The sequence below is a fragment of the Syngnathus floridae genome, chromosome 10 (assembly GCF_059516105.1).
Source record: "Syngnathus floridae isolate MCC-2025c chromosome 10, RoL_Sflo_1.0, whole genome shotgun sequence".
Taxonomy (NCBI): domain Eukaryota; kingdom Metazoa; phylum Chordata; class Actinopteri; order Syngnathiformes; family Syngnathidae; genus Syngnathus; species Syngnathus floridae.
Window position 1 is genome coordinate 8,163,442 of NC_142422.1, and position 26,055 is coordinate 8,189,496.

General features: G+C 40.1%; 1 protein-coding gene across 3 annotated transcripts in view; it reads right to left on the minus strand.

The window, feature by feature from the left end:
- The window catches only part of vps13b (vacuolar protein sorting 13 homolog B), a 210,759-nt gene that overhangs the window by 109,181 nt on the left and 75,523 nt on the right, over positions 1–26,055 (minus strand). For all 3 annotated transcript variants that reach the window (XM_088386303.1, XM_088386304.1, XM_088386305.1), the window contains 6 exons: positions 23,065–23,174; positions 22,583–22,715; positions 17,768–17,901; positions 9,727–9,961; positions 8,306–8,523; positions 5,205–5,408 (listed from right to left, as the gene is read on the minus strand). In XM_088386303.1, coding sequence (XP_088242429.1) covers positions 5,205–5,408; positions 8,306–8,523; positions 9,727–9,961; positions 17,768–17,901; positions 22,583–22,715; positions 23,065–23,174 — 1,034 coding nt within the window. The remainder of the gene's footprint in view (positions 1–5,204; positions 5,409–8,305; positions 8,524–9,726; positions 9,962–17,767; positions 17,902–22,582; positions 22,716–23,064; positions 23,175–26,055) is intronic.

Here is a 26,055-nt window from a genome sequence, read left to right on the forward strand (position 1 = left end):
TCGCACAGTTTGGAGTGGCTGACAACAAGGGCTCAGTGACAATCGTGTTAAAAATATAGCTGGATCGTGCTGATTTAAAAACATATTCAACATTGAAGTGTATGGAGACCACAATACACTGATGAGAAACATGTGCACCGTCAAATATATTTTAAGTGAGAAAAAAAGGTTTAGGCACGTTCTCAGAGTATAATGTTTTGGAACTGATTAAAGACATCTAGGGAAGTATGATCAGATGTACCTCTGAATGAGAAAAAATGAACAATGACAGCCATTTATTATTATTAATGTTATTATTACTATAAATAATACATTACACATTATTTTTTCAACATTATTAGCAGCATCAACACAGTGAACTTAAATGTTTCCAAAGAATTATATTCTAAGACAAAGTATGTACGAATTATCATATAAGTGAAATTCCAATCCACTGTCAAAACAGTTATTATATGTTTCCATGGAGAGAAACACGGTTGTTGTGTGTCACTGTGCTATGTAATAACAACGACTGGCAGCGAGTAACATGAGCCCAGCAGTAATGGTGCTCGGTCCGTCTCATAAGATATAATGTCAACTGCCATTTGGGGACTAATTATTGCTGAACTGGAGTCAAAACACATCCCTCGGTGAGTGTGTGTGTGTACGTGTGTGTGTGTGCGGTTACGACTGTTTAGTTTACAGTTTTAGCCAGTCAGTGGGATTACACTCTGTGATGTCAAGAGTCCAAGTAGGAGCTGGCCGCTGGCACTGTGGGACTGACCACAGTGTAGTGAAGAGTTGTTAGGCTGTAACACTGGACCCCCCCCCCCCCCTCACCCCCACCCCCCCCACACACACACAAAAGGAGACAGAGTTTTTAGAAATTTTTCACATGCTTCAAATGGCTTAAAATTGGGGATTCAAAATACGGTTCTTTATGTCACTTAGTCACAATTCAGTTCACAGTTGACATAGTAAGGGAAGAAAATACAAACTGAAATTATTTTACGGGAAAATAGGAATCACCTACTTTTAATGAAACTGAACCAAGCCGTCAAGTGAACAATGCAACAATACAAGAGGGTCATCAATAGTGTAGTGCAGTGATTTTTATTTAATGGCCTCACAATAGCATAAGGAATTTATGCTATATGAATGATGCAAGGCATTTGGTGTGACAGAACATCAACCTCTACCTTCTCAACACACACCCACATAAATCAAAGGGAGGACATTGACAGTGCGAGGGCCTCCCGCTCCCCGACCATTAGCAGACATCAAGTCAGTGGTGAGCAAGCCGTCTCCACCCTGGCAAGGCAGCAGCAGCAGGCCCATGCAAAGTGTGTCCAAGAATGCTGAAGGCGTGCGCTGCTGAGCTGGGGGGAGCCCTTCCAGCATGTTTTCAACATGAGTCTAGATCTGGGGAAGATTCCAATCCATGGAAGACATCATGTCTCATCCCAGTCCCCAAGAACCTTAACCCAACTCAGAGGACTTCAGACCTGTGACCCCGAATTCAGCTTAAATGAAAACCGCCGAAAGACTTCTGCTCCCCTACTTGAGATGACAAGTTCAACACACCCTAGATCGCCCTTGCAGCTTGCCTATCAGGCAAAAATAGGATTTCAAGATCTCATCTGTACTTGAGACGAGGCCCTTCATGCTACTCTACCGAGCTATGTATGTTGCTCATCGCATTCAGCTCCTCGGCTGCCAACACATTTTGCCTTTTGCTTGCCTTCTACCACCTTCACATACAACGAAAAGATCTTCTTTTTAGCAGAAGCTTGAAGGCTTTGTGCTAACACTGACCTTTTGTGAAGTGTTCAAACTTTAAGATTTCAGCTTTTGTTGAATGACTGTTCAAAATTCAGCCCTATTCAGCCCAAGTTATTTTGCGACCATTGTGGGGTTTCCGTCTTTACTAGATGGGTAGATTAGATAAACACAATGATTAAAATAAGAACATGATAACATAAAACAAAACTAAAATTAGAAAAAAGTACATTAGCCCAAGAAGGAAAGAAGAAAACCTAATTCAGTTCACGTTTAATCTGTTTGAAATTATTCCTGCTCCACTCATCAAGGTGATAACTTAAAGAAAACACGAGGTGAGGCGGGTTGCTTCACATTCCTAAACTGCCAAGTTGGGGCCCCAAATACACACACACATCCTCTTTTTCCCCACACCTTCAAAAGTAGTATACAGTTTAATTTTGGGGCCTCTGAGCTATACATGGGTTGAGAATCCAAGTTTATTTTTTCTGCAAAGTTTGTCTTTGCTCATCAGAAAGACCCAAACACTGGCAGACAACAGCAGGCTGTGATGTTTCAGGGAATGAAACAGGCAAGGACGTAGAGTTGAGTGTCGTAGGGCAAGTTAAACTTATTTAAATGTGACTTTCAAAACACACAAGGATCTCACACAAAGATTCAAATTAAGTTAAACATATTGAGAAAAAAAACTTGATAGGCCAACATAAATTTTTGTGTGTGTGTGTGTGTGTTGGGGGGGTGGACTAGAAGAGGGCCAGTAAGAAATTCTGAACAGGAGTCTTTTGAGTTTGATTTTGAAGGGTCTGTATTGCTCAACTCAGGTGGTATTGCATTCCAGAGAAGGGTAGCAAAATGACCCCCAGAGTTGAGGAGGGCAGGTGACATATTGACATGGAGATGGGGACATAAATCGGAGTGAGCGAGATCATATGGTTAAAATTTTAATAACATTGGAGGAGGCAAAGGGGTGAAGTTTTGGATTGTCTTGAAAGTAAGCAGAAGATTTTGGAAATGTAGTTGACATTTAACTGGCATTCGTCGAGGTGCCTTAAGACTGGGGTGAACGGGGGGGGGGGGGTCTTGTTATGACTCAGCTGAATTATGAACCAGTTTTTTTATGGAGGGATTTGTGAGTGAGACCAAAGTGATGAAAACGAATACTCGTCGACATGACAGTCGACATTTTTACTGCCGATCTGAAGTATGTGGACCTTGTGATACTATCTACACTAAAGTGTATGAGCTAGAAATGATAGAGTGCTGACGCCCACTCTCTTAACCTGAGCAGAGGAAAAATAAGTTTGAGAAAACCTCTGAATCACGATTTGTGTTCAGTGAGACTGTGAGATAAGAGGGTTTGCTGGAGAGGTAAAACTGGGTGTCGACCACAAAGCCATGAAAGTGAATGTTGTATTTGTAAAACATATTGCAGATGGGAATGAAGATAAGTGGGAAGAGGAGGGGTCACTTCGGTGAGCAGGGGGTGGCCGGGTGTTGAATGGTTTAGGTGGAAAGAACTAAATGTGGCCAGTAGGGCAGGATTCAAACCAGTTTGATGTCATTGGAGATTAGACTATTGAAGAGGATGTGTAGCATTTGGTGTAAAAGGCCGCACAAATATCAAGGATAAGAAGGATGCTGAAAGTCAGTTGCCGAGGGAAGGCCATTGCTAATTTCTATTATTTCTGATTCATTATTGTGGAGGGGAAAACAAAAACACCTAAAAAAAAATCAGACTGGAACTACTCACATAGGTTGTTATTGGTGAGGTAGAAAAAGAAAGATAGGATGGAAAAAAGTGGATAATACAAGATACAATAGGAGGATAGAACAAAGCCATCAATGGCAAAGATTTTTTTAAAGCTTATTCCATGCATTGTCACTAACATAATGACCTTGGAATGTAACTTGCTGAATCTCCACACACAGAGAAGCTAAATTGCTAAATTTTGTCAACTTTATGGCTTCATGGCATGCTACTATGTTGTGATAGGTGGGTGGAGGGCAGCGCTTTTCTGTTGGCAGAATAAGATGTGGGGTGGGTGTGGCGGGCCAGGGGTTTTGCACTATGAGTGACTTTGTGAAATGAAAGATTACTTTTCTGTGGTCAGGAATTATTCAATGTCTGGGAAAATGAAAAATAAATGGAAAATATGACTGTTACGTTTATTACAGAATACTAAGAAAAGTGACTTCTTCTACGGTAAACCTATAATTAATGAATCCAAGAAACAACATTTACCATGAAGACATATAGAAGTTTATTTCCATTTATAGGACAAAATCAAATTTGTCATTTATTGAAAGACTTAATTGTTAGTGGGGATGGGTAACAGTTGGCATGTGTAATGGTCTGGCTATAGTTAAAAATGAGGGAGTAGGAGGAGGTCATGGGGTGTGCTTCTTGGGGAGAGTGTGCTGCCACCACTGCTGAGACTTATCAAAACAGCTCCTACATTCTTGCTTAATCATCAACCTTCCACAGGACTAAACACTTCTACCAATGTTTGTACTTAAGTAAACAGTTACAAGTGGGTTGTCAGGGGACGCTAAGGCTGTGTTATAGACACACGCACAAAACCCTTCCCTGACTAACGAAAATGTTGCTTTGCCACTGGTTCCACAAATGATGCAAGAATAAACAAATGTTGATGGCTGTAAAATGAACACAGAAACAAATGCACATAGGCATATGGTATAAAAATACCATGAATACTGACTCACTTGATTGCCTCTCAAATGTCCTAACGTTTTTCTATGATCCCGGTGGGCCACATATTTCTGACAGGTCCAATGTGGTCAAAGAGTAGTCATTAAAGTATTGGCTGGTTGCCACAGCTTAACAACACAAACACTCATCGAGACCATCATTTTAATGGAGCTGGCTTTTCACCCTTTCGCAAAAAAATCACACGTTGCACTAGCGATGAAATAGTTTCCCGAGAAACGGTGAAGCAATTTCAAGCAGTTAGCATTACTGTTGCTTTTTACACATCAAATCCTTTGAATCATCACCAACCAAACCTGAACGACAAGGCAAGCTAAATAGCTCTATCGTCGTAGTAATTTAAGTATGTTTCATGGGACCATACATGCAATGACCTGCATGACCTTTTTTCGAGCATGTACAATGTCTGCAAAAGCATAATGACCAAATTAAAAAGTTTTTTCAGAGTAGAATGATTATCTGATCGACAATAACAGGAACTATTTTAACAAAGACACTTTAATTTCCCTCGGAAAATGAAATGGCACCACAGTCTTAAAAATCAAGACAGTTTGTGGAAAAACATAACTGGATATTTTTTCGGAGTTAAATTAATTCTTTGTCGAGTATGCAAGACACACTAGGCACTTCTAAAAACTAATTGGGGGCAAAATAAAAGTTCCCTTTGACAGGTAAATTTCCAACACGCTTAACAGAACCTTAAGACTGTAAAACAAACCTCAGTAGGGGATCCCACATCTGCAGATGGGCTGTACGTGCTGGTGTCAGGTAGAGCTGTACCAGCACTGCTATGTACTGAAGAAGATGGAGCAGCACCTCCAGGGGGCTCCGGGATACTGGCGGACTGGCGTAAAATACCATGCTTCTGGAGACGAGCCCACGTGGACGTCCAGCTGAGAAGGAGCTTATACAACAGCTGCACCTGAGGAGTGACCAAATGGGTAAGAACATGTTTAGAAGGAATATGAATGAAATACAGTAAAACCCGAGCCTCGCTTTCCATAGCGGACAACAGAGAATTATGGACACCTCTTTGAGAAATGTTTAGAATTGCCCCGACAAGAGCAAGGACATGTCATATGTAGCATTTGAAAGCAGATTCAAATGTATTTTAGCCAAAATTTTACTCCAGCAGCTGCTTTGGGAAGTTCTCGTGTAGTTGAGGTCATTACCACTGATTTGGCATGACAGCTTGTTAGTTGCGTGACACTAAATCTTGTTACAGCTTGAAGAGACAGACGAAAAGGATGAGTAGCCAGAGATGGACCACAATCCATTTTCATATTCTCTTGAACTTGAACACTGATGGATTTTGTCTGAAACTCTGAGACGGCGCAAAACAGTGATTATTTTGAATGTGCAATCATTTGAAAGGCACCGCATGCTAACACATGTGCCGTATGATTCTGAATGTTTTTTCTTTATCTATAACAACAAAATCCCAAAGAATTAGCCACAGAGGAAACTTCTGTTGTCTCATCAATTTCCCCTTAAAAAAAACCTCACCACAGTAAGGAAAAACTGAAGGCTTGGCGTCAAAGTGTTCAGAGCAATTTATCATGTGCTCACTTGAGGCCCTAACTTTTAACAACAACAAAGCCAAAAACATGAGTGGAAAACATGACAGGGGAAAGCAGGGGGACGTGGTGTGATGCTTTCAGTTATTCATGCATTCAGCTAAGACTTATTTAAACAAGAGGGAACTCTAAAAAAGCGACACTTTCACCATGAGCTCAGTCGTGGATTCCAATGTTTTGTTTCTGAAGCCAACCAACCCCATATAAACCCACCATATCCCGACTACCGCCGGTGCTCCGAAAGAAAAAGGTGCATCGATATGTATAAAAAAACAACAACTTCAAACAACTCCAAACACAATTTTATTTTTCTCAGCTGCTCATTCGCCCGCCCACACACGTAAGCCTGTTAGCACATACATTAGAGGGAATTCTTTCTATAAATAAATGGAAATCAGCGCAATTCATTACAGCTGGCTTATTTCAAACATGTCTAGGAAGACCTGCTAACATTAGTCCAGCAGCCATGAAGGGACAGAGCCAACAGCTGTTAGCCATACCCAAGCAAGTGGACTGCGCCTAAGGCAGCAGCGACCTTACACCATGCACCATTCTCCAAAACTGGGGCCAGTAAATCAAACCAAACACAAGGCCTAGAGAAGAGCAAGTGACGCAGCTGGAGAAGGAAAGCCATGGCCAATAAATTACCACTGTTCTGAGCAAAGTCTTGACTTTAATCCCAACTGCTACCATGAAAATGTTAGCCTCTTACTACAGTAGGTACTATATCAAATTCAAATATTGTACATACGTCCTGGTATTTTATTTTGTCTTTTCCTATCAAGAGGACAAAGAAGAAGTAGAAGAAGAAGCACCATCATAATCACCACTGCCATCTTTATTTGTCATGTACACAAAAAGTACATGAAATTTGACCATTGCATTTGATCCATCACAAAGACCTGTCATCTTCATGTAAAAATATTGTGAGGTGTCAGTTGCTGTTTTGCATCCCAAAAGAATGATACCATTCATGGTCATGGGGCATGCCGCCAGCGAGGAGCATAAATAGTTGGCTTTTTCACACCAACTCAGGCTAGTCATTCCTAACCAGGCCTTGATGTATATGTTAAATATTTTATATATTGTATATTCACTCTTTTATTGCAGAACTGGAGGGGAGTGGGAGGTCTGCTCTGTTCTCAAAGAGTGGATTTACCCTGGCAGCACTTCTTCAAAAGCCGCTGTGTGGAAAGAAGTAGGAAAGAGATTCAAAAGGTCTAAATATTAGTAATGACTCGGCAGATAATCAAAATAGCCAAACACAGCACTGCCAGACATGGGCATGCCATTTCAAACGGAATTACACATTGAAAGGGCAAAAAAACTTTCCAAGGCCGGCTCTTCAAATAGAATTTTCACCACTAACACATTACGTACTGTTGCCTATGTCTGTTACCAATTTCTGGCAATGTCTCCACATCTCATCTCTATGGTCTGAGGCGTTTTGACCACTCTAAAGGTTGCCTCAGGAAAGTGTGTACAAAAAAAACTCATTTCATACAGCTAATATCAGCATTAAACATATATTAAACATGAGCTCACCAAAAGTGTGGTATAATAACGTTGGTTTCCACGATGTGTTTAACTAATAATCCAACACATTGATTGCTTCAATCTGACCATAAATGAAGCAAAATAATTTCATTTGATAATTCCTCAAGAAAGGAAAATCACAACTATGGTGATTAGTGGTAAAATACCTGATCCATTTCATTGCTGGGAGAAACGCTGAAAGAAATGACGGAGCCTACATGGAACATTTGGTTGTTATTTTCACCACACATACATAGTGCTATTTATGTTAGCAACGTTGCCATTTGCTGCATGCTGGAGGTAAAAGGGGAAATTTTCCTAATGATTTGTGATTCCCAACTCAGAACAGCTAATCACAATCAATTAGTGGTCTGTGCTCATATATAGTCAGCAGATTTGAAAAACTGAGAAAAAGAGTGACGCACACAGTAGAAGGGTTTGCGAATTATATAAATAGTGAGGTAGACGTATCTACAGCAGATAAGTAATTTCCATGAAGGACCATCTTGGTTTCCAATTTATATCAACATGTATTTCTACGCAAGTAGCGGCTTATTAAATAGAATAATCAATGTTTCACATAATTAATAAATTCATTTATTTATTTATTTATTTATTTATTTATTTATTTATTTAGTGAACAATGCTCCCATGAAATATAGAATTTGACCGTCTGGTTCAGACATTTGTGGGATTTCTGACTGACCTGAGGGTTGGAGCACTTGACTTGGATGGGTTGCAGATCAACATGGAGGCAGACCACAAAAGAGTGCCTTCCTTCTGAACAGTTAGGGGACTTGTGTGATGTGACTGCCAGTGTGGAGGTACACCCCATTGGTTTGAGGAGGTTCAGGCTGCGCTGCTGCCCCAGCAGAGTGTACACACTAAAGTGACTTAGGCTGATTGTCCATGGGAAAGCATCACCTGGTGGGCGTATGAATTAAAGAAAGCAAGACAACATGAGCATTCGATCATAGTAACAATGTAGATATTGATAACCAGTTGAAATGTGAAAGTTGAGAGAAGTATGCAGTGTACGTATGCAGCGTATTTGGGGATGTTTGTGACAGTTATAGACTTCCATCCATCCATCCATCCATCCATCCATCCATCCATCCATCCATCCATCCATCCATCCATCCATCCATCCATCCATCCATCCATCCATCCATCCATCCATCCATCCATCCATCCATCCATCCATCTTTTGTTTGTTTGTTCATTTATGTGTTTGTTCGTTTGTTCATTCATTCATCCATTTTCCCCTTATAAACATTTAACATATTTGGCCAATAAAGGCGATTCTGATTTTCATGAGTGGAGTGCTGTACAACATACAAGGAGATAAAAAGCATAAATTCAATGCACACGTGTGAATCTAAAAGCATACAGTTTAAATGAACTTAAGGCTGAGATACTCCATTACATTAAATGGAAAGGGAGGGTTGAGACATTCTCGAGGGCAGGAATATATTGTTAACACCATCCTTCTACCAGCATTATCGCCAAACTATTGATGTCACTGTTTTTGTTTTTTCTTCTATTTTTTTTTTTTAAATCTGTATGCCCAATTGTGATGTCACTTGAAAGCGGGGTGCCCCCAACTTTTGTTATTTTAAGAAAAAACACTGCGGGACTGTCAGGGTTTATGTCAACTTTGCCAGGTGTGCAGACCACATGTGCAAGAATCTATCTATCTCTCAAAGTTGGTCTACTTAAGTTTGTTTGTCTTTTGTCATGGTAAATGAGTACTATTCGGTCAAAGGTTTGCTTAGTGATGAAAAGGCCATAATGATGATGAATTCCCATCTTAGCTCGCAATGCTATAGTGTTGAAAATACTCTCTTAAAAAATTTGGTCTGTAATGATGTCTTCTGATTAATTTCATATCATTAAAGTCAATTCATAGTCATATCAAACTTCAGATCTCTAGGTGTATTCACGTCTCAAACTGTTTCTCCTAATGTATATTTTTTATCCATCCATCTTCCGAACGGCTTATTCTCACGGGGGTCGCGGGCGTGCTGGAACCTGTCCCAGCAAGTCTGTTATTAATTAAACTAAAAGCACAGTTTGACATACTAGATTTGTTTAATGCATTTAACTACATAAATTGTGAAACCTTACCTTCTTCTAGGATGGGCTTGGAGACCACAAAAGGGAGCTCCTGCACCGGTTCCATGTACTTGTGCCCTGCACTGAGGACACTGACCTGGGGCAGGCAGACCACAAGGGTTCCTGGCATAGATGCTTGGTTGTGGTACCAGCTTCGCACCGTACCAGGAATGTCACCAAAGATGATGGTGCTCGGAGATGGAAGGCTGTCATTGGGCACGAACACACAACACGATTGCAGCTCCAACTAGAGAGAACACAATGGAGGCTCATGATAAAGTCATCCGTAAAACATATTCAACAACCACAGTAGCACCTAAATTAGAAAAATGAAAAACATGACCTAGAGCTTAAAAAGATTAACCCAGCCGAGGCTCCTGTAATGAATATTTAAATTCCAGTAGTATCTGGCGTCAAATCATATTGCTATGCATAATGTCTATTATGTTAATGTAAATACTCTGCATTTCTTATCAAGCACATCGAATCTAAGGACAGCATGGGCTTAAAATGTCAAATCAACATCATTTTGGAAGACCCCATAGCTGACTGGCTATCATTCATCCTCTTTCCCAAGCTACTGTTAACAACAGGTCACTGTGGTTTACCTCAGAAAACTCCATGAATCCACTGTGGTCTCATGTTTGACTTGTATCTCACGCATAAGCACGGCGAACGGAACATGCAATTTCCAAACCAACCTGAAAGACCTGACAGAGTTGACAGATCCAACAACAGAAATAGGCTGATGTTGCAAATAAATCAATAATTTGACCGCAGCCAAACCACTGACAACATCCCTTTTCCCTGACTGACTATCTCCATCTTACTCCATTACCCAACCGAATTTTGCATCAGGCTATTGGTCAAGGTACAAGCTTGGCATATAGATCTCTCTCCATGACCGGCCATTGACTCCAGATGGAAAGCCCATGTGGAGGGGACAGGAGGCAGGGAAAACAAAAGAGTTTGGAAGAGCTGAGGGGAATCCAGTGGTTGTGTTAAGGGCAATTATGTAGTTGCATTCACAGTGAAATTACAATAATGAATATGGTTTTGTACTTGACACAGTGAGCAAAGAATGGGCGTGTGGCCTTTGTGTCTTGTCTAAAGGCATAGCAGTTGAGTTGAGGTTGTGTAGGGTCAAGTATGGTATTCCCCACAATTATGTTTAACAGCTCCGTAACAAGCCAATAAACAAAAGAATGGAAGAAGTTAGCCTCTATGACGATGCCTCTTTAGTATGCGCTGATGGGCATGTCAGGTCTGTGTATGTTTTTTGGGGGGGAAAAAAAGCATGCACAATGTCAGTACAGGAAACCAAGGATGCCAGGATGACCGAAGGTTTGTTCCATCAGATGCTCAGGGCGTAAGGCCCACAGCTGCCACATGAAACTAGACGCAATAGCCACTCATGAATTTGTGTTTTATCATAATAGAATAGTGGAAAATTAATAATCATTTGAGGGTAAACCCATGGAACAGCAGGATTTCCAAGTGATGTGAAAGGAACATTCTAAAATTAGAAATGGGCACAAAACAAGCTGAAAGCCAAGAGTGTAATTGCTGTGTGGAATATATGTTACACAACTCTGTCCTCAGTGGTTCAGGGTAATATGAAAGAAAAAAAATGCGTAAATTACAGATAGATTGCCACTGGAACTCGGGTACAATAAGAAATTTGGAATCCACTGTCCTGTTGGTAAGAGGTTTGAAAAGTACATACCATTAAAGGCATCACTTGTGAACCATATGGAATATGATTTGTTATTACATCTACAGCATGACAAGATGTCAAAGTGCAATTCAATCAAGCAAAAAGTTCCTCAGGAACTGCTTTTGCTAACTAATACGTCTATTGACGGGATGATTCAGGACAAAACAAAGGGGCAATGTCAGTGTCGGTGAGTGTGCAATGCAATGTCACGGTACTGTCAAAACCATTCAAAATTGACAGAAATAGTTCCATTTTGATCAGGAACTCGATATTATGTATGCTTTAAACCAATCAATTCCATATGCAGCTGCACGTGCCAGGGCTTAACTGTGAAAACATTACTACAGAGGACACAGGACTTACTTTAATTTCCTGAAGACTTAAACTTTAAACCCAGACTTCTAATAAATAATAAATTACATAGAAAAAAATACATTTTGCCTTCAAAGGGGAGACAGGTACCCAGAATCAAAGTCCCACAAACAAACAAAGTCAGTGCTATTCATTGCTGCTAGTATGTTTGTCACACAGGCTTCTTAATGTCTTTTAAAACAAAAACGAATAGACTCGTGTTTGTGTGAATGGACATGGCCTTACTGTTTGTCGCCTAAAAGTGACGTCATTAGTGTCATTTTAGTCATTAGATAATTATAATCACCTTTATTTTGTCAATAAACTCATCGCGTGACACGAAGCACCAAATGAGCTTATATTTGTACATATTTGTACAAGTAGATGCTGTACAATTGGTCTTAAAAAGTTGTAGTTTGAATTAACAACGAGCATTTGGGAGGAATTCCAGCACTTCAAAATCTAATCTTTTTCATCTGATCCAAATCTGGTGAAAAATATCAAATACTGAAGTTCAACATTTTACATGAGAACAAAAAAAAACCTGTTCAACTTCTAACAACTACAAGAACGGATGTCATTTTTGAGTGACAGCATGCAGGCTATTTGTGTGGTGACTTTTTCTTATCCTGGGACTTAGGCCCTTATCCCGTCATTTTAGGCCTTCAAAAGGAGCAGGACCTTCTTACACTTTGATCTGCAATCACTCGGGCACTAACGCAATCTGGATTGTGGATCACAGCACCAGCATCTGCTGGTCGGCAATAAATAAATATAAAGAGACATATGATAAAATATTTAAAAGCTTATCAAGTTGTTGGGTATGTTAATTGAATTGCATTTCCCCCCATTTTAATATCTTCACTTAAATCTGGCATCACATCACAGAGCTTGAAACTGTTTCCCTTTTTTGTGGCAAATTCTGCTCACTTTTATTTCTAATCGCTTCTTTCCTCCATCAGATAGTGTTACAACTCCAGCCACATGTGAACTGCTTCAAATAGCTACTCTCCTCTTCCACGAGCACTACCACAACCTACAAAATGTCCCCGACTTCCTCTGTCAATGCACAGCAGTGAGAGCATATCCTCTGACTCACATATCATTTTCCCCTAGAGTCTTTGTGAAGATAGTTATCTGGTTCCATCAGAACAGATGTCACCAGAAAGGAAGCCACAACACCAACGTACATACTTTTAAAAGGTATGGCCAAAGGAAGATTGTCTATAGAACCACAGAAAGCATTTAGGGTCCGTTTCCAAAAATAAGGATCCCCCATCCACTTTGAGAAAAAGTGAGACATGATTACAAAAATGTACTACTAGCAATTGCTCCTACCTTGCATGTTTGTTGTTTTTTGCAACTTTCAAGCCATTTTATCTGTCTATGTTATGCTTTGGGTTACTTTAACAACTGTGCAGAGGCCATTTTAGAGCAATTTGCCATTTTCAAGACCCACAGGATATTGTGGTCAATGGTTATATACACACCAAATTACCAAATGAAAGAATAGACTCTCTCCTTTCACCAGGGAAAAAAAAGTCTGATTCTCCCTTTTTGCCTTCTATTATAATCAGCAGTAGAAAAAAAAGAGGTGGGTTAAAAAAATACAGCCGTTTCTCCCAGTGGACTCAAAGTGTGTTGATTTCATTTCTAAAATGGGGCATTGATGTCTTCTACTGATAGTTGTGCATCAGTCAAGTTGTTTATAAGTTTACAGTGGAGTTAAATTACTTCCAAAAACCATCCCGTTAAAAAAAAAATGTAATTGAGACGTGGCAGTCAATAGCAGTGATTTAAGAGAAATAGTATTTATGATACTTTTCAAAGAAAAATACTGTTAAATAGACTTAATTTTCTGAAATAATGAATTCATATATGGCATTTATATTTGTTTCCCTACCAAACCAGCCGAAACCAGCACTTTTATGTCATGCTCTGGCACAAAATAAAAATGTCTGACATTCTACCGGCGGTATCATGATGAGATCGTCTGCCTATTCTGCTTTCAAATAGCAGCAGGGTAGGAAAAATGACAAATTTCTGTTGTAACTGCCAGAAGGCAAAAAGGTCTCCTTGGACAGACACGGTGTCCACACAGAGAGAAAAAAAAAGATATTAAACACAGCCACACATTATCTGACGTTGATATCTAATTCTTCCCAAACACTTTTCAATCTCACACATATACACACAAAAGCAATTCAGAACCAGAGACGCAGTGCTGCAGAAAAGGAAATTAGAAACACCCTCCTTGCATCCCAGATGAAAACATTTGCAACTCAGGAGAAGAAAAATCTCACTGGGGGGACAGGCAGTGAACGGAAAAACACATCCCTTTGTTTTTAAAAACCTGAAACCTCTCCAAATGTGATCTTCCTGTGCCTGCACTAGACGGGACAGTGTTTCCGAAGTGGCTGGTCGGATGAATAGAAGGTCCACAGAGCATCCCCCCCAAATATCTCTCTGGGCACTCCGCCCACTGTTCACCTTTTGCTCCCCCTACTTCGGCATAGGGTGCATTTCCAGCTGTATCCCAAAACACAATTGGAATTGTGGTTGTAGCAGTGTAAACAGTGTCTTCTAGAAATGTAGATGATTAATGTGTGTATCCAAAGATGAAACTGTGCAGATGTGCATTGTGGTGTGTGGATGTATACACGCTGCATTTGTTGCCACCTCAATAAACTGCTTGGTTTCCAAAGTGCTACGGGAAAAGCATGTAGGCATGATGCCCTCTGACAAGAGATAGGCTCGCTCTCAGCCGCATGCCACCACAAGCAATGAGCTTGTGGCCTGGCACAGGAGCACGGCAAGGCAGTCAGCCATCCCTGAAGCCCCACATTCCTCTCTTCTAACAGTGCTTACAGAAGCTGACAAGCACTGGAGGTCTCCTTGGCTGAGGTGGAAATCTGCAAAAATAAACGCTTTAGGTGACATGAAGGCTTTGTTTGTTTCTGCTGGCCTAGATGTTTGTGTTAGCGCAGTGGGTTAATTGCAACTTTGATCGCTACGTTTATTGATCCAACAGTGGCCTTAGAGTGCGGCTGGCCTGGCCTGCATCGGCTGATCCCACCCTCTGAGCTCAAACAATCAACTCTCGACTCTTTTTTTTGCATACTGAGCCACTACAGATGGGTTCGAAGGGGTGGCCTCGGATAAATTAGGCCGGAGGATGTCCTTAAAGGCTCCGGTTCCAAAGCAAAAGCTATGCCCAGACAGAGAGAGCATGCAGTTAACTGAGTGATACGTAAGTAAGACTTAACAAGGAATGGAATGAATTGTAAACCATCTGCCCCTCAGCAGTAAGATTCTGGGTTTGAATCTCGGTTTGGGTGCAGTTTGCATTTTCTCATGCGTCTTTTCTCCAAACACTTGCTTTTACATTCCAGAGCACATGTAAAGTACATTAGGGTAAATAAAGCCTCTAAATTGTCCGTAGGCATGAATGTGTGCGTGATTGGTTGCTTGTCTATACGTAACCGGCAATTGACTTGTGATCAGGGCAGGGTGTAAGTCCCCTCTTGCCAAGTTAGCTGGGATGGGCTCCAGCTCACTTGTGACCCAAATGAGGACAAGAGGTATTCAAAACGGATGGAATGAACTGGGTTGCAGCGCACACTGCTGATTTATGTAGTGCGATGGAAAACAGCAAGCCAAACTGAATCCTCAGCTGAGCTGACCGGACCTGTGTTTGGCAAGGCTTCATCTTCTTCCATCCCAAGACAAAGGGTGGATATTTGCCACAAAGCTTGTCCAGATTCACCATCACACAGATTCCAAAAAACATGTTTCAGTCAATTTTATCAGACATGAATTTGTCAGTCCTATACTTTTTAACAGAGTACCTTCAAATTAAGCCATGCCACTGCGCTCAAACATGTTGCCAGTCAAAGTCAAAGAAAATTTACTTCACTCTTCAATATTTGTCACAAAAATGTGGACTGGTTGACTTTTCGGTGCGTTTTATCGAATGATTATACATTCGTGAGATCATCACAGACAGAAAAAAAAACACCCTACCAGTTAATGAGTATACGATCAAACATTAAATGAGGTACGAAATGTTCGTTTTGTTTGCATATTCGTTTGAAAGTGATTTGCAACATTACAAGATGAGATGCTGAATTGAGAGATGATAAAACGGGGGGAGGGGTCAGAAGAAAAAGTAATGTGCAGAAAATGCTCCAGCTCGGGGTCAAATCCTGCTCATGGAAACTATCAGGCTAGCTCCATCAGAGCAACAGCAAATGGTCCTTTCTATATCTCCTTTACCTTCTTCCTTAAAAAGCACCTCTGTCTAAGTTACTCCTTAGTCTACCCCGATCTCCGAGCAGCTGCAAGGAGCAGTGTTACTTCATTTTTCCATGGCAACGATCTCTCTGTTTAAGTAGATCCCATTTCAGTTTTGGTAGCAACATGTCCCTTTGCCAGAATTGAAGACATAAATAGAAGGAATCATTGCTAAATTCCTGAGATGAAATTGCAGTCCTGATCACAAGCAATTAATATCATGTGTGGAAACACGAGTGTCCACTGGGGAACATGAATGAGAGGAAGAGATGACTGGATGAATATGCAGGTAGGGGATGAATATTTGGGAAATATTTATTAACAGTAAAAGTGTTGTTGTTTTTTAATCAAATCCAAATATCATTTCACAATGAGTTAAGCGCAGCCATGGTTCAAACCAGGCAAACAAAATCTCTTACTGGCATATCAATGGTGAAGCACAAAATGACACTGCAAACTAAGTTTCGATGTTCTGACTTGAACTAAAACCTAGCTCAATGAATCTAATTCAACATTGTAGCTGCAAAACGAGAGCATATAACACTTCACCAGGTATAGAATCTATGCTCTCCTCTAGTAGAGCAGGTCAACTGCTGGAACTTGTGATGGTCAGTAATTCTCTTTCTGTGTTGCACCATTGGGATTTTCTTTCCTAGTTGTGCAAAAATCGGGGTTGAGTTTTTAAAACTTTATTGAAGTTAAAGTTAATTTTGTGTCATGTATATTGTTGCCCCTATGACTCACTTTTTTGTTTTATCCTGACAAAATGCCACTTTAATATTTTACTCCCTACAATTGCACTATTCTGTTTGTTTTTTGTTGATCAAACCTATTGAACTGAATTGGATTCAATGGACATCTGTTAACTGTCTTTACTTTTAATAAGAATTAAATGTTCTCAGAAACCGTAAAAAATTAGGTAATTAAATGCCAACATGTTCTTCTTGTAACGTTCGCTATTTTTAGCACAAACTTCATCTGTAAAAGATGCAAGAAATAAATTCCAACGTGCACATGTGCAGATGGAGTGTGCGTGATACAATAGGTATTCTGTTTACATGGCACTAAAATAAATTGAGAGCTCTCAGTTTTGAGATATCCAAGGCGTGGTGTACCAGCTGTCAGGTTGTCGGTTTGGTTCAGTCCTACCTCTGTGTCAACAGGGCAGGCTGATTCCTAATTACTGCTGTAGTGCTCGGTGTGGTCCCAGTTGCACAGCCAAAGGGGACAGAGGAAAGTGGAGGCAATGACGGGCTCGGCAAACTATTAGAAGGTTGAGTTAACTTTTGAGGAAGTACTGTAAACAGCTTAATGGCCTGACATGAGATCTGGGTTCAAGGAGCCCCCCCTCAATTCGCAAACGTCATGCTCTCTTTCATGTTTGACATAGATCGGTTTGTGTGGTCCCAGCAATGAAAATTAAATGAAATTAAAGAATCCAATTGGATTTGCATCACTGGTTGTTTACATGCATCTTACATTCAACTACATTGTTTAGACTCGCCTAAAAAGCAATGTTTATACTTAAGGTGGAGTTACCTATACACGTCTATAAACCTGCTGAGACACTACTATTAGAAACGTGACAGGCCCTCCACAAAAAATGAAAATCTGTCAAAATGCAAAGTGTGCTCGATCTTTTCATTCCATCAACGAAATAATACAAAAAGGAAAAGAGGTTTGCTTTGCTACCTGTAGAGTAAGGCGTTTAACAGCATCCCAGGCATGGCCAATGAGCTGCTTCATCCGTTCCTCTGACGTTGCCAATGACTCGACTGCTGTGGTGTCGGGCATCACTTTCATAGGAACGGAAAGCGGACGGGATTCTGGAGCACAGTTGGGAAATGACAAATTACACAAGACTCAAAAAAACTGCATGAGTTATCACTTTTTCAGCAAAGTTTTTAATAGCAACAAATATTGACCTAAGTCAACTATTCTGTAGCAATAAACTGTATTAAAGTCCCTGTGAAGTGAAAATAAATATCCCTTCATCGATTCTCTGCACCATTTATCCTCAGTAGGGTGATAGGTGTGCAGGAGACCCATTGGTTTTGTCTGATTTTTGAGCTAGGAATAGACTCCAGCTTCCCAGAAATTTCACACTATTTATAAACTATATAAATATACTATTATTTGGGTTTTGTCTGATTTTTGAACTTGGAATGGGCTCCAGCTTCCCAGCAATTTCACACTATTGAAAACCATATAAATATACAATTATTTGGGTGGCAATAAAGTATCATATCAAATATAAATTGTACAGTAAACATGTTTTATGATCATTTGGACACAGGGACAAATAATTACAAATTGAAATTTGTCTAATGTCAGAGTGGATTATGGTCATATTTTCAATATTCAAGAAGTTTATTGACCATGGTTGAGATCATAGTCTATAGAATGACTGGATGGGTGTTGTTAATGATCTTCAAATGAAGATCAATTTAGCTGGACAATATTGGGTTTTCTTCGACTGAGAATGTGCACACACGTATATTATACACACAGATGCACAAGACAGTAATAGCTAGACATGACACATCCTGGTATGCCTGCTGTGGTCCAGACAAAAGCAGATTGTGCAGACACTCATTCTGAACAGCAGCAACAAGCCCTCATATTTCACAGATTGAATGAATCTTAGAACACACCAGAAGCGTTTAAGGCACAGTCACTGTGGGAAAAATGTGAGAAGCAAAACGAGGGATGAGAAAGGTTAAGTACAGAGGCAGAAACAGAGCCCTTGAGAGGAACGTACAGTAGACAGGCAGAATCCACTTTCTACCAGATTAGCCTGACGTCTGTGCCTGTTAAAGCCATCATGGTGTCAGAGATTAACAAGAGTTTTCTCAGAAGACAAATTTAGACATATTCCATGATTTAGACTCGCCTTGCTCGGCAGCTCTATCCCACATTTGTCATGAAACTTTGGTGATGTCACAGAAACTCAATCCTCCTCAGATACCACTCATCTATGCATCAATAAAATGGCCACATGGATCAACATATGTGAATCACTTGGACACTGAAGAATAGTCCTGCAACTTGTGATGTGTGTACGTATGAAGTGTACTGCATGGCTCCAAGTTGGATGCCGACAGACACACTACGGCCAAAATAAAGGTATCTGTAGTATGTAGAATGCTTTAGAATTTTGTTTTTCTGTTAGTATTCGTATCATATTCATATTTCGTATCGTAGTTTAAATTTTTTCTGAAATTATATCTGACGAAGTAGGTCATTTTTTCCAGGATATTTCTTAAGGTAAGAATGATTGAGTTTTCTGAAACAAAAAAGTGTGCAGACATGGTAAAAAGAATAACATGTATATCTTCTTAGATTTTTACTGCAAAGGTGGTGAAAGAAAAAACAAATGTCCCAATGAAACCACAGCTTCTAAAGTTCCAGGGAAAAGTTCATGATTGACGGCAGCTGGCAGGTTCTCTGTGCCAATATAAAAAGGTGTTGGTTTTACAGCAGACATTGGATTTACAAACATATGTATTCCCAGGCTCTCACTGCCTCATATGATCGGTATGTAAGACTAGAACAAGTCTAAGGTATAGCGCAATCAAAGAATAAACAAACGGGGCACACATTAATGAGGTAACAAATGTAGTTCATTCCCTCCATTTTTTCACACTTCTTCACTACGTCCTCTGGCATGTTACGCATTATAAAAGGGTTCTAGTGAAGGGAAGTGTTGCACAGTCTGGAAAAGGCAGCAAAATGCATTTTGGAATAAACCTTGCTGCCTATTTGACTTAGTTGTTTATTTAAATATATATCTGACCATCTGTATGGAGAACAATTGGAGTGGACATGAACATGTGATTGTAGACTGGCGGACGGGATTCGAATGGAATGTACATGATGTCATGAGATGGTTTACGATTGTTACGATATTGCATGTGGCTCTTACTACCACAACCGGGCTGGCTCTTGAAGCTGTGGTCGGTTTTCAGTCAGTTATTATTATACCTGTTAGATTCCGGATCAAGTATCGCTTCCCCTTGCTAAATGTGGGGCCAAGAATGAGTAGATTGTTATGAAGTCATCTAAGGTAAGTGAAAGAACGAAACAATCGGGTCCCTCTGGCATGTGTTGGCGGGTCAGAATATAAATGAAAAAAAGGATACTGCCTGAACCATTGATGGGATTAGTGCAGTGAATGTTAAAAAGGACAAAACCATGTGATTAAGGGTTATAAACTTGACTTGACCTGACTTGAGGTGTCCTGGACATTGAGTGAGTCCAGTTTCGAATCCCGGTATCTCTTCCTATTCTCACAATTCCAACTTCCCTTTCTGTTCACTTCACTTTGACCTAGAAGCATCTAGCCAAGATCCACAAGAAGTAATACCCTTATCATTCATAAAAGCACAAAAAGGAAACACAAAGGAAAATGTAGTCCCTCTTGTTTGAATGGGCTAATCAGTATGAGGCATCCAAATACCTTCAAATTTAGCAGTAAGAGTCCCTCTGAGACTATAACCAGTATTCTCGGGAAGGGGCCTCATATCTCATTATTTATAATTTGTCTTGTTTTCTTTGCCAAGTCAACCATCCTTACCTTGATAAATTATTAGCTGTACAAGAAAAAAAGTTTAAATATATAAACTCCACAATGAAAATATTATCCCATTCTGAAAAGCACACAGCAGCCAATAAAAACCCGCCAGACTTCCATCAGGCTACTAAGAGATTATGAACACTGCGAAATTCTGCCTGCATATGTCTTCCCGTCTGTTCCCTCCATCATTTATGTGAACTGTACATAAATGCATCTCTCAGCTCTTTTTGTTTATTTATACCAAATACATAGCAAGTGAGGTCTATACCGAATGTCTCTTACCCATGAACTTTCCTGTTCCCAGTCTAAAATTATTATGCTTACATAGCTGAGATTACCAAAAAGGTTTTCTGACGAGCGCAGCTCTGACCACCAAACTATATTTTTTGACAACCTTATAGATTAATGGCACAAACAATACAAATGTTTCCATTTCACTCTATCGTTTTCTCGTACTCCCAGTAAACAAGAAAATTACACATAATCCCATCATCCAGACCACTAGCAGACAGGAACAAAGGCAGCACTTCTCGTTCCAAACTTTGGGAAGCGGAGCCAGATTGGAGGATAGGTTTCTCAGCAAAGCAGAATTCTCTTAGGGCGCCAATGGCTAATTGAAGGATTGAAAAGCAAGGCCAGTGAGCTCATTTCTCTGGTAGATGTTAGCGAACAATGAGAAGGTTGGGACTTGGAACATGATTCTGCTTCCCAAAAGAACATTCATTCGAGAGAGATAAAAAACTACTTAGAGGTTACTTTTATGTGAACCACTTTAAGTAATTGTCCGGGCAGAGGTATATTGATTTCAAACTGCAGCAACAAACAATCACCACACACAACATAGTTAAAAAAAAAAAAAAAAAACATTTTAACAAAATAGTCAACAAAAAAGCCAGGGTCACTAAGGTATGAGGGTGATGCCATAACATGAAAACACACTATTCTATATACAAAGCCATTCAGTTCCATTCAGCAATGCTTGTTCTACAAATCAGTGCTATTTTTAACATGTACATGTATATTTAACATGCAGCCACTAAAACCTGAGGGGAAGAAAAACAGAGTAACATATTTTCTTGCCAAATGCAGAGATTATTGGTTCTGAGATTTGAGCTGGGCAGCAACAACACTACAGCATGATATCACCTTGCCCTTAGCGCTTTCTCGGGAAATGATCTGCAGTGAGCGGGATGTGTGCGTCTAGGTACATTTGCTTGCACATTAACAGGCACCCACTAAAAGCCTGGAGGAAAGTCCCCTTGATTACGATGTAGCTATGCTACCATAACAGCATTGTACGCTCTTTACATGGCCAGATGGAAGCAAGGTAAATATCCACTACAAATGCAGTTGCGAGACATTTAATTTTTTCCCCCCTGATTTATTATGTTCATTCCAAACACAATTAGCCATCTGTGTAATTTTTGATTTATTTTAAAGCTAGACTGTGGAATCCCAAGAACACAAATGTAGCCTGTTTTCTAAAGATAGCACAAGTACAAAACATTCATATGCCACTTTTTTCACCATCGCTTTCATTTAATACAGACGCATTCTGCTGCCACACCCAAACAATTGTTACATTTCACGTAATGTTATGGTTAATATGATACGTATGTTTCAAATATGGTAAAACCTCTGATCAAAGAGGGTCTGCCAGTGGGATTCTATAAAATGCACCGGAATATAAACCGCACTAGCTAAAATTAGGGGCAAATCCTGTTTTGTTCATATATAAGCCGTACCAGACTGTAAAACGCAGGTGTTTTAAATGAAATGTCCTAGATAACAGTATTGCCAAAATAAAAAAATCCTTTCACAATGACATAAAAATCCTGAAAGATCCATAGATAAACTGCACCAGACTGTAAAACGCAGGGGCACGTCTTGTGCCTCATAGTCCGGAAATTACGATCGTACTGTAAATTTACCTGTGACAGTCTTGGTTTTGACAGGGCTGCTTGCATAATCAGAAGCTTGATTGGAGTGCTGCTTGACCAATGGTGTGCTGGCAACCGATACCTCATCCTCTCTTCGCTTTGCCAAGGGAACTGGACCTGGATTCTGCAATAGAATATATGAGATTAGCTCCAATCTCAAATTTCCAGAAAGTTGCCAAATGGCTGTCTAACTTGAATTATAATGAACTGTACATACAAGATACCTATTAAGAACATATACAAAAATGTACAAAATTTCATCGCACTGGTCTTGTCAGGGTCAGGTTCGACTTGGATGAGGACCCAACCATGGCAAAATAATGACAGTTGCCGCTCACCCCGCACATTGGGTGATTTATCATAAGGACTCCTGTATCACGTTCACTCACACCAGAGGGATTGCAAGAGCTCAATAGTTGCTACACAAATGAAGACGGAAAAGATGTTTGAACGCTAAAAGAAGCATCTCACACCTGTTGTTGTTGCCTGCTGTTCCCTCTGTGAGGCTGATGCAGCAACCATGTGCAGATGATTGGGTCCACGTTGATAGATATACCTTGGACACTGGCCAGCAAAACTGCACCTGGACGCACGAGAGGCCAAAGAAAATGAATTGCAAAAGTGTAATTCACAAAATTGCTCAAGTGAGACTGAACAATTTGATTACCATACAACGAATATCAATCGTGTTGTATCTTTCTTGTTCTACTCTCACAGTACTCAGTGTGACCTAAATATCTTGAGTGTATAAAGCTGTTAGTTGGAGAGCAGCAGGCACTATTTTTCCTCCAAATGCACTGTTCAAAGAGGTAGCACTCTAAGCCAATAATAACATTTTCTTCTGATAAATTTCTATGAAACTTGAGACTTTGGCTGTGTTTTGGTTTACTCTTAAATAATAATCTTTACCAACAATAAGCGAGCCCTGAGGTAATGCGTTAGGATCCTATCAATAATGATTCCCATGCCGGCAGGATTAGTGCGGGATCTCTGGCGTGCCGTGGAATGTCCCAGCATGACGACAGGAGGATGTTTTAGCTCTAGCAGCAGGACTTTCAAAAAGTTTAATGGTACTTTGGACAAGACCCCAATCTGCTGTTTCAGGCCCCAAGGCAAAGGGGAAATCAGTGAGTGCATATGTGTGTGTGTGTGTATCAAATTTGTGTTTCTGGTGTGCAATGGCTATGACAAAAAAGGACAAACGCTTTCGTCAAGTCAAACTTAGGGTCCTTCCATTACTGTTTCATCTATCTTTTGACTGACATCGTTTAATTTCCATCAGTTCCGCCGTAATGTTTCCTTTCGCACCTCCCAAATATCTTGTGTCCTCAACAACAGCTTTTCTGGCATCTCTCCCTAATTCAAATCTATTCCATAACCCGCCCTTGTGTTTTCCCATCCATCTTCCACCCCTCCTTCCCTTGTACCACAACCTCCACACCACATTACCATTACAATCTCTCACTTCATCGTCCAGATCGCTGTCATCCTCCATTTTGCACTACTTTTTCCACCTTCAGTCTTCTTTTGTCACCATGCATCCACTCTCGCCTTTTCCTAAATAGGAATCATAATCTCAACCCTGTGGCTTGAACTCCTTTACCACAATGTGGCTGCCTAATAGGACTTGGCTTTAGGTGCAGTGCTGGAAGCCAACTTCTACGAGTTCCATCATAGAGCAGAACAGCATGAGCAAGAAAGAACCCAGAAGGGAGTGAATGAGCTACATAGTGAAGATGTATTTTGTAAATTGACTTTAAATATAGGGTTTGGGTGAAAACTGTTCGGGATAAAGCATATTCGTGAGTCACACCACAAGTCAACTTTATCACCAGCAACCTATCTGATTTATTATTACAGAGATAAATAAGCACAGAAAATATGCGTCGTGTGTAATTGAATCCAAGTATCGCAACCAAAGAAGCTTATCTGCTGTCAAGACACCAACACAGAATAAAGCTACAGTTGAAAGAAAAACTATGTAAACCCACAGAAATGTATAAATAATGTAGGTAATAAATGTTATCTTCATGTAATTGTAAAAGTGCAACAAAACAGTTTGGAAATAGTCTCAATCTAAAAAAAAAAAAAAAAGAAAGACAGAAAAAAATCCTCCTTTTCAGTTCAGCAAACATTAGTCGTATAAATCACTCTCTTGAGGTCATGCCACAGCATCTGAATCGGGATGAGGCCAGGACTCTGAAACACTCCAGAAAAATGTACTTTTTCTGTTGAAGCCATTCAGTTTTTTTGCATTGCTTCAGCCCTTTGGGTCGTTGTCCCCATGCATCATCCTTCATTTGTTCACTTTCCATTAGCAGACATAAGGTCTTAAGTCAAACTTGAAAATTCATTTTTCCTGTCAACAGCAATGGGTCCAGTCCCTGAGGTAGCAAAGCAATAACAAACACTGATGCCCCTTCCATCGTACTTAAGTTGGAATGAGCTTTGATGGTGGTGTTGTGAGTTATTTTTATTATTATTTTTTGCCACACATAGCATTGTGTGGTCTTTCCAAACAACATTTGTCCACACAATTGTTTGCCATATGCTATGGAATATCCAACAGATTGTTCCAATTCCAACAATCCCCAAAGGATCCACACTTTTCTTTTCCTTGCAACTGTATTTCACTGTCATGAAATAAGGAGGATCTCCTCTCATTTTACACTACAAGTCTAAAACTGCTTTCCGATACAGACAAGAAGTCACAAATGCATGCTCCAGGCTCTTATACAACAAAGATATATTTTGAGTCCATTGGATTTCCCCATCACTTTTACAACAGTTGGAATTCAAAGAGTTGTACTTGGAAGACATTTGATTGCCAGGTAGTATAAAGTGGCACAAAATTGGCTGAGTGTGTTTCAGTGAAGACTGATTGTACTCCAAAATGGATGGGGTGTTACTGGTCTACATTTGGAAACAAATAAAATGAATAAAACACCCTAAACACAGTATGTTTTACAAATTGAAAATATGGCCAGACATGTTTATTGTCATGGTCTTTTTCTTCAAGAGCGAACATTTTCCGTAGTAATCTCAGAGTAACACAGAGACACAACGTGTTGACACGATTTTTGGACCTTTGAAGGCCCGGGCTATTAACACAACTATGTTCTTGTTCAATCATATTGTTGGCACAACAGTCACTTTGAAGCAGGCAGCATCGTGAAAAAGCCTGACATGCTTAGGGGGCAACCTCAGCAGCACGCTAACTGTTGTTTTCTCTGCTCTAAAAAGGCGGCACATGGGTAATTACCGCAAGTGACGACAATGATAACAGATGTGTTTTTCTTACTTCATAAATTATTCTTGGAGAAAACACTAGTGAACTGCGCCGTGAATGTGCCGACATATGAGGACACACTTACCTTGACTCACCCACAATGGACCTATTAATGTCAAAGGTGATTTTTTTTTTTCTTCTCCAAAGGCTTAAGACCAGTAGACTTAAAAGAGAG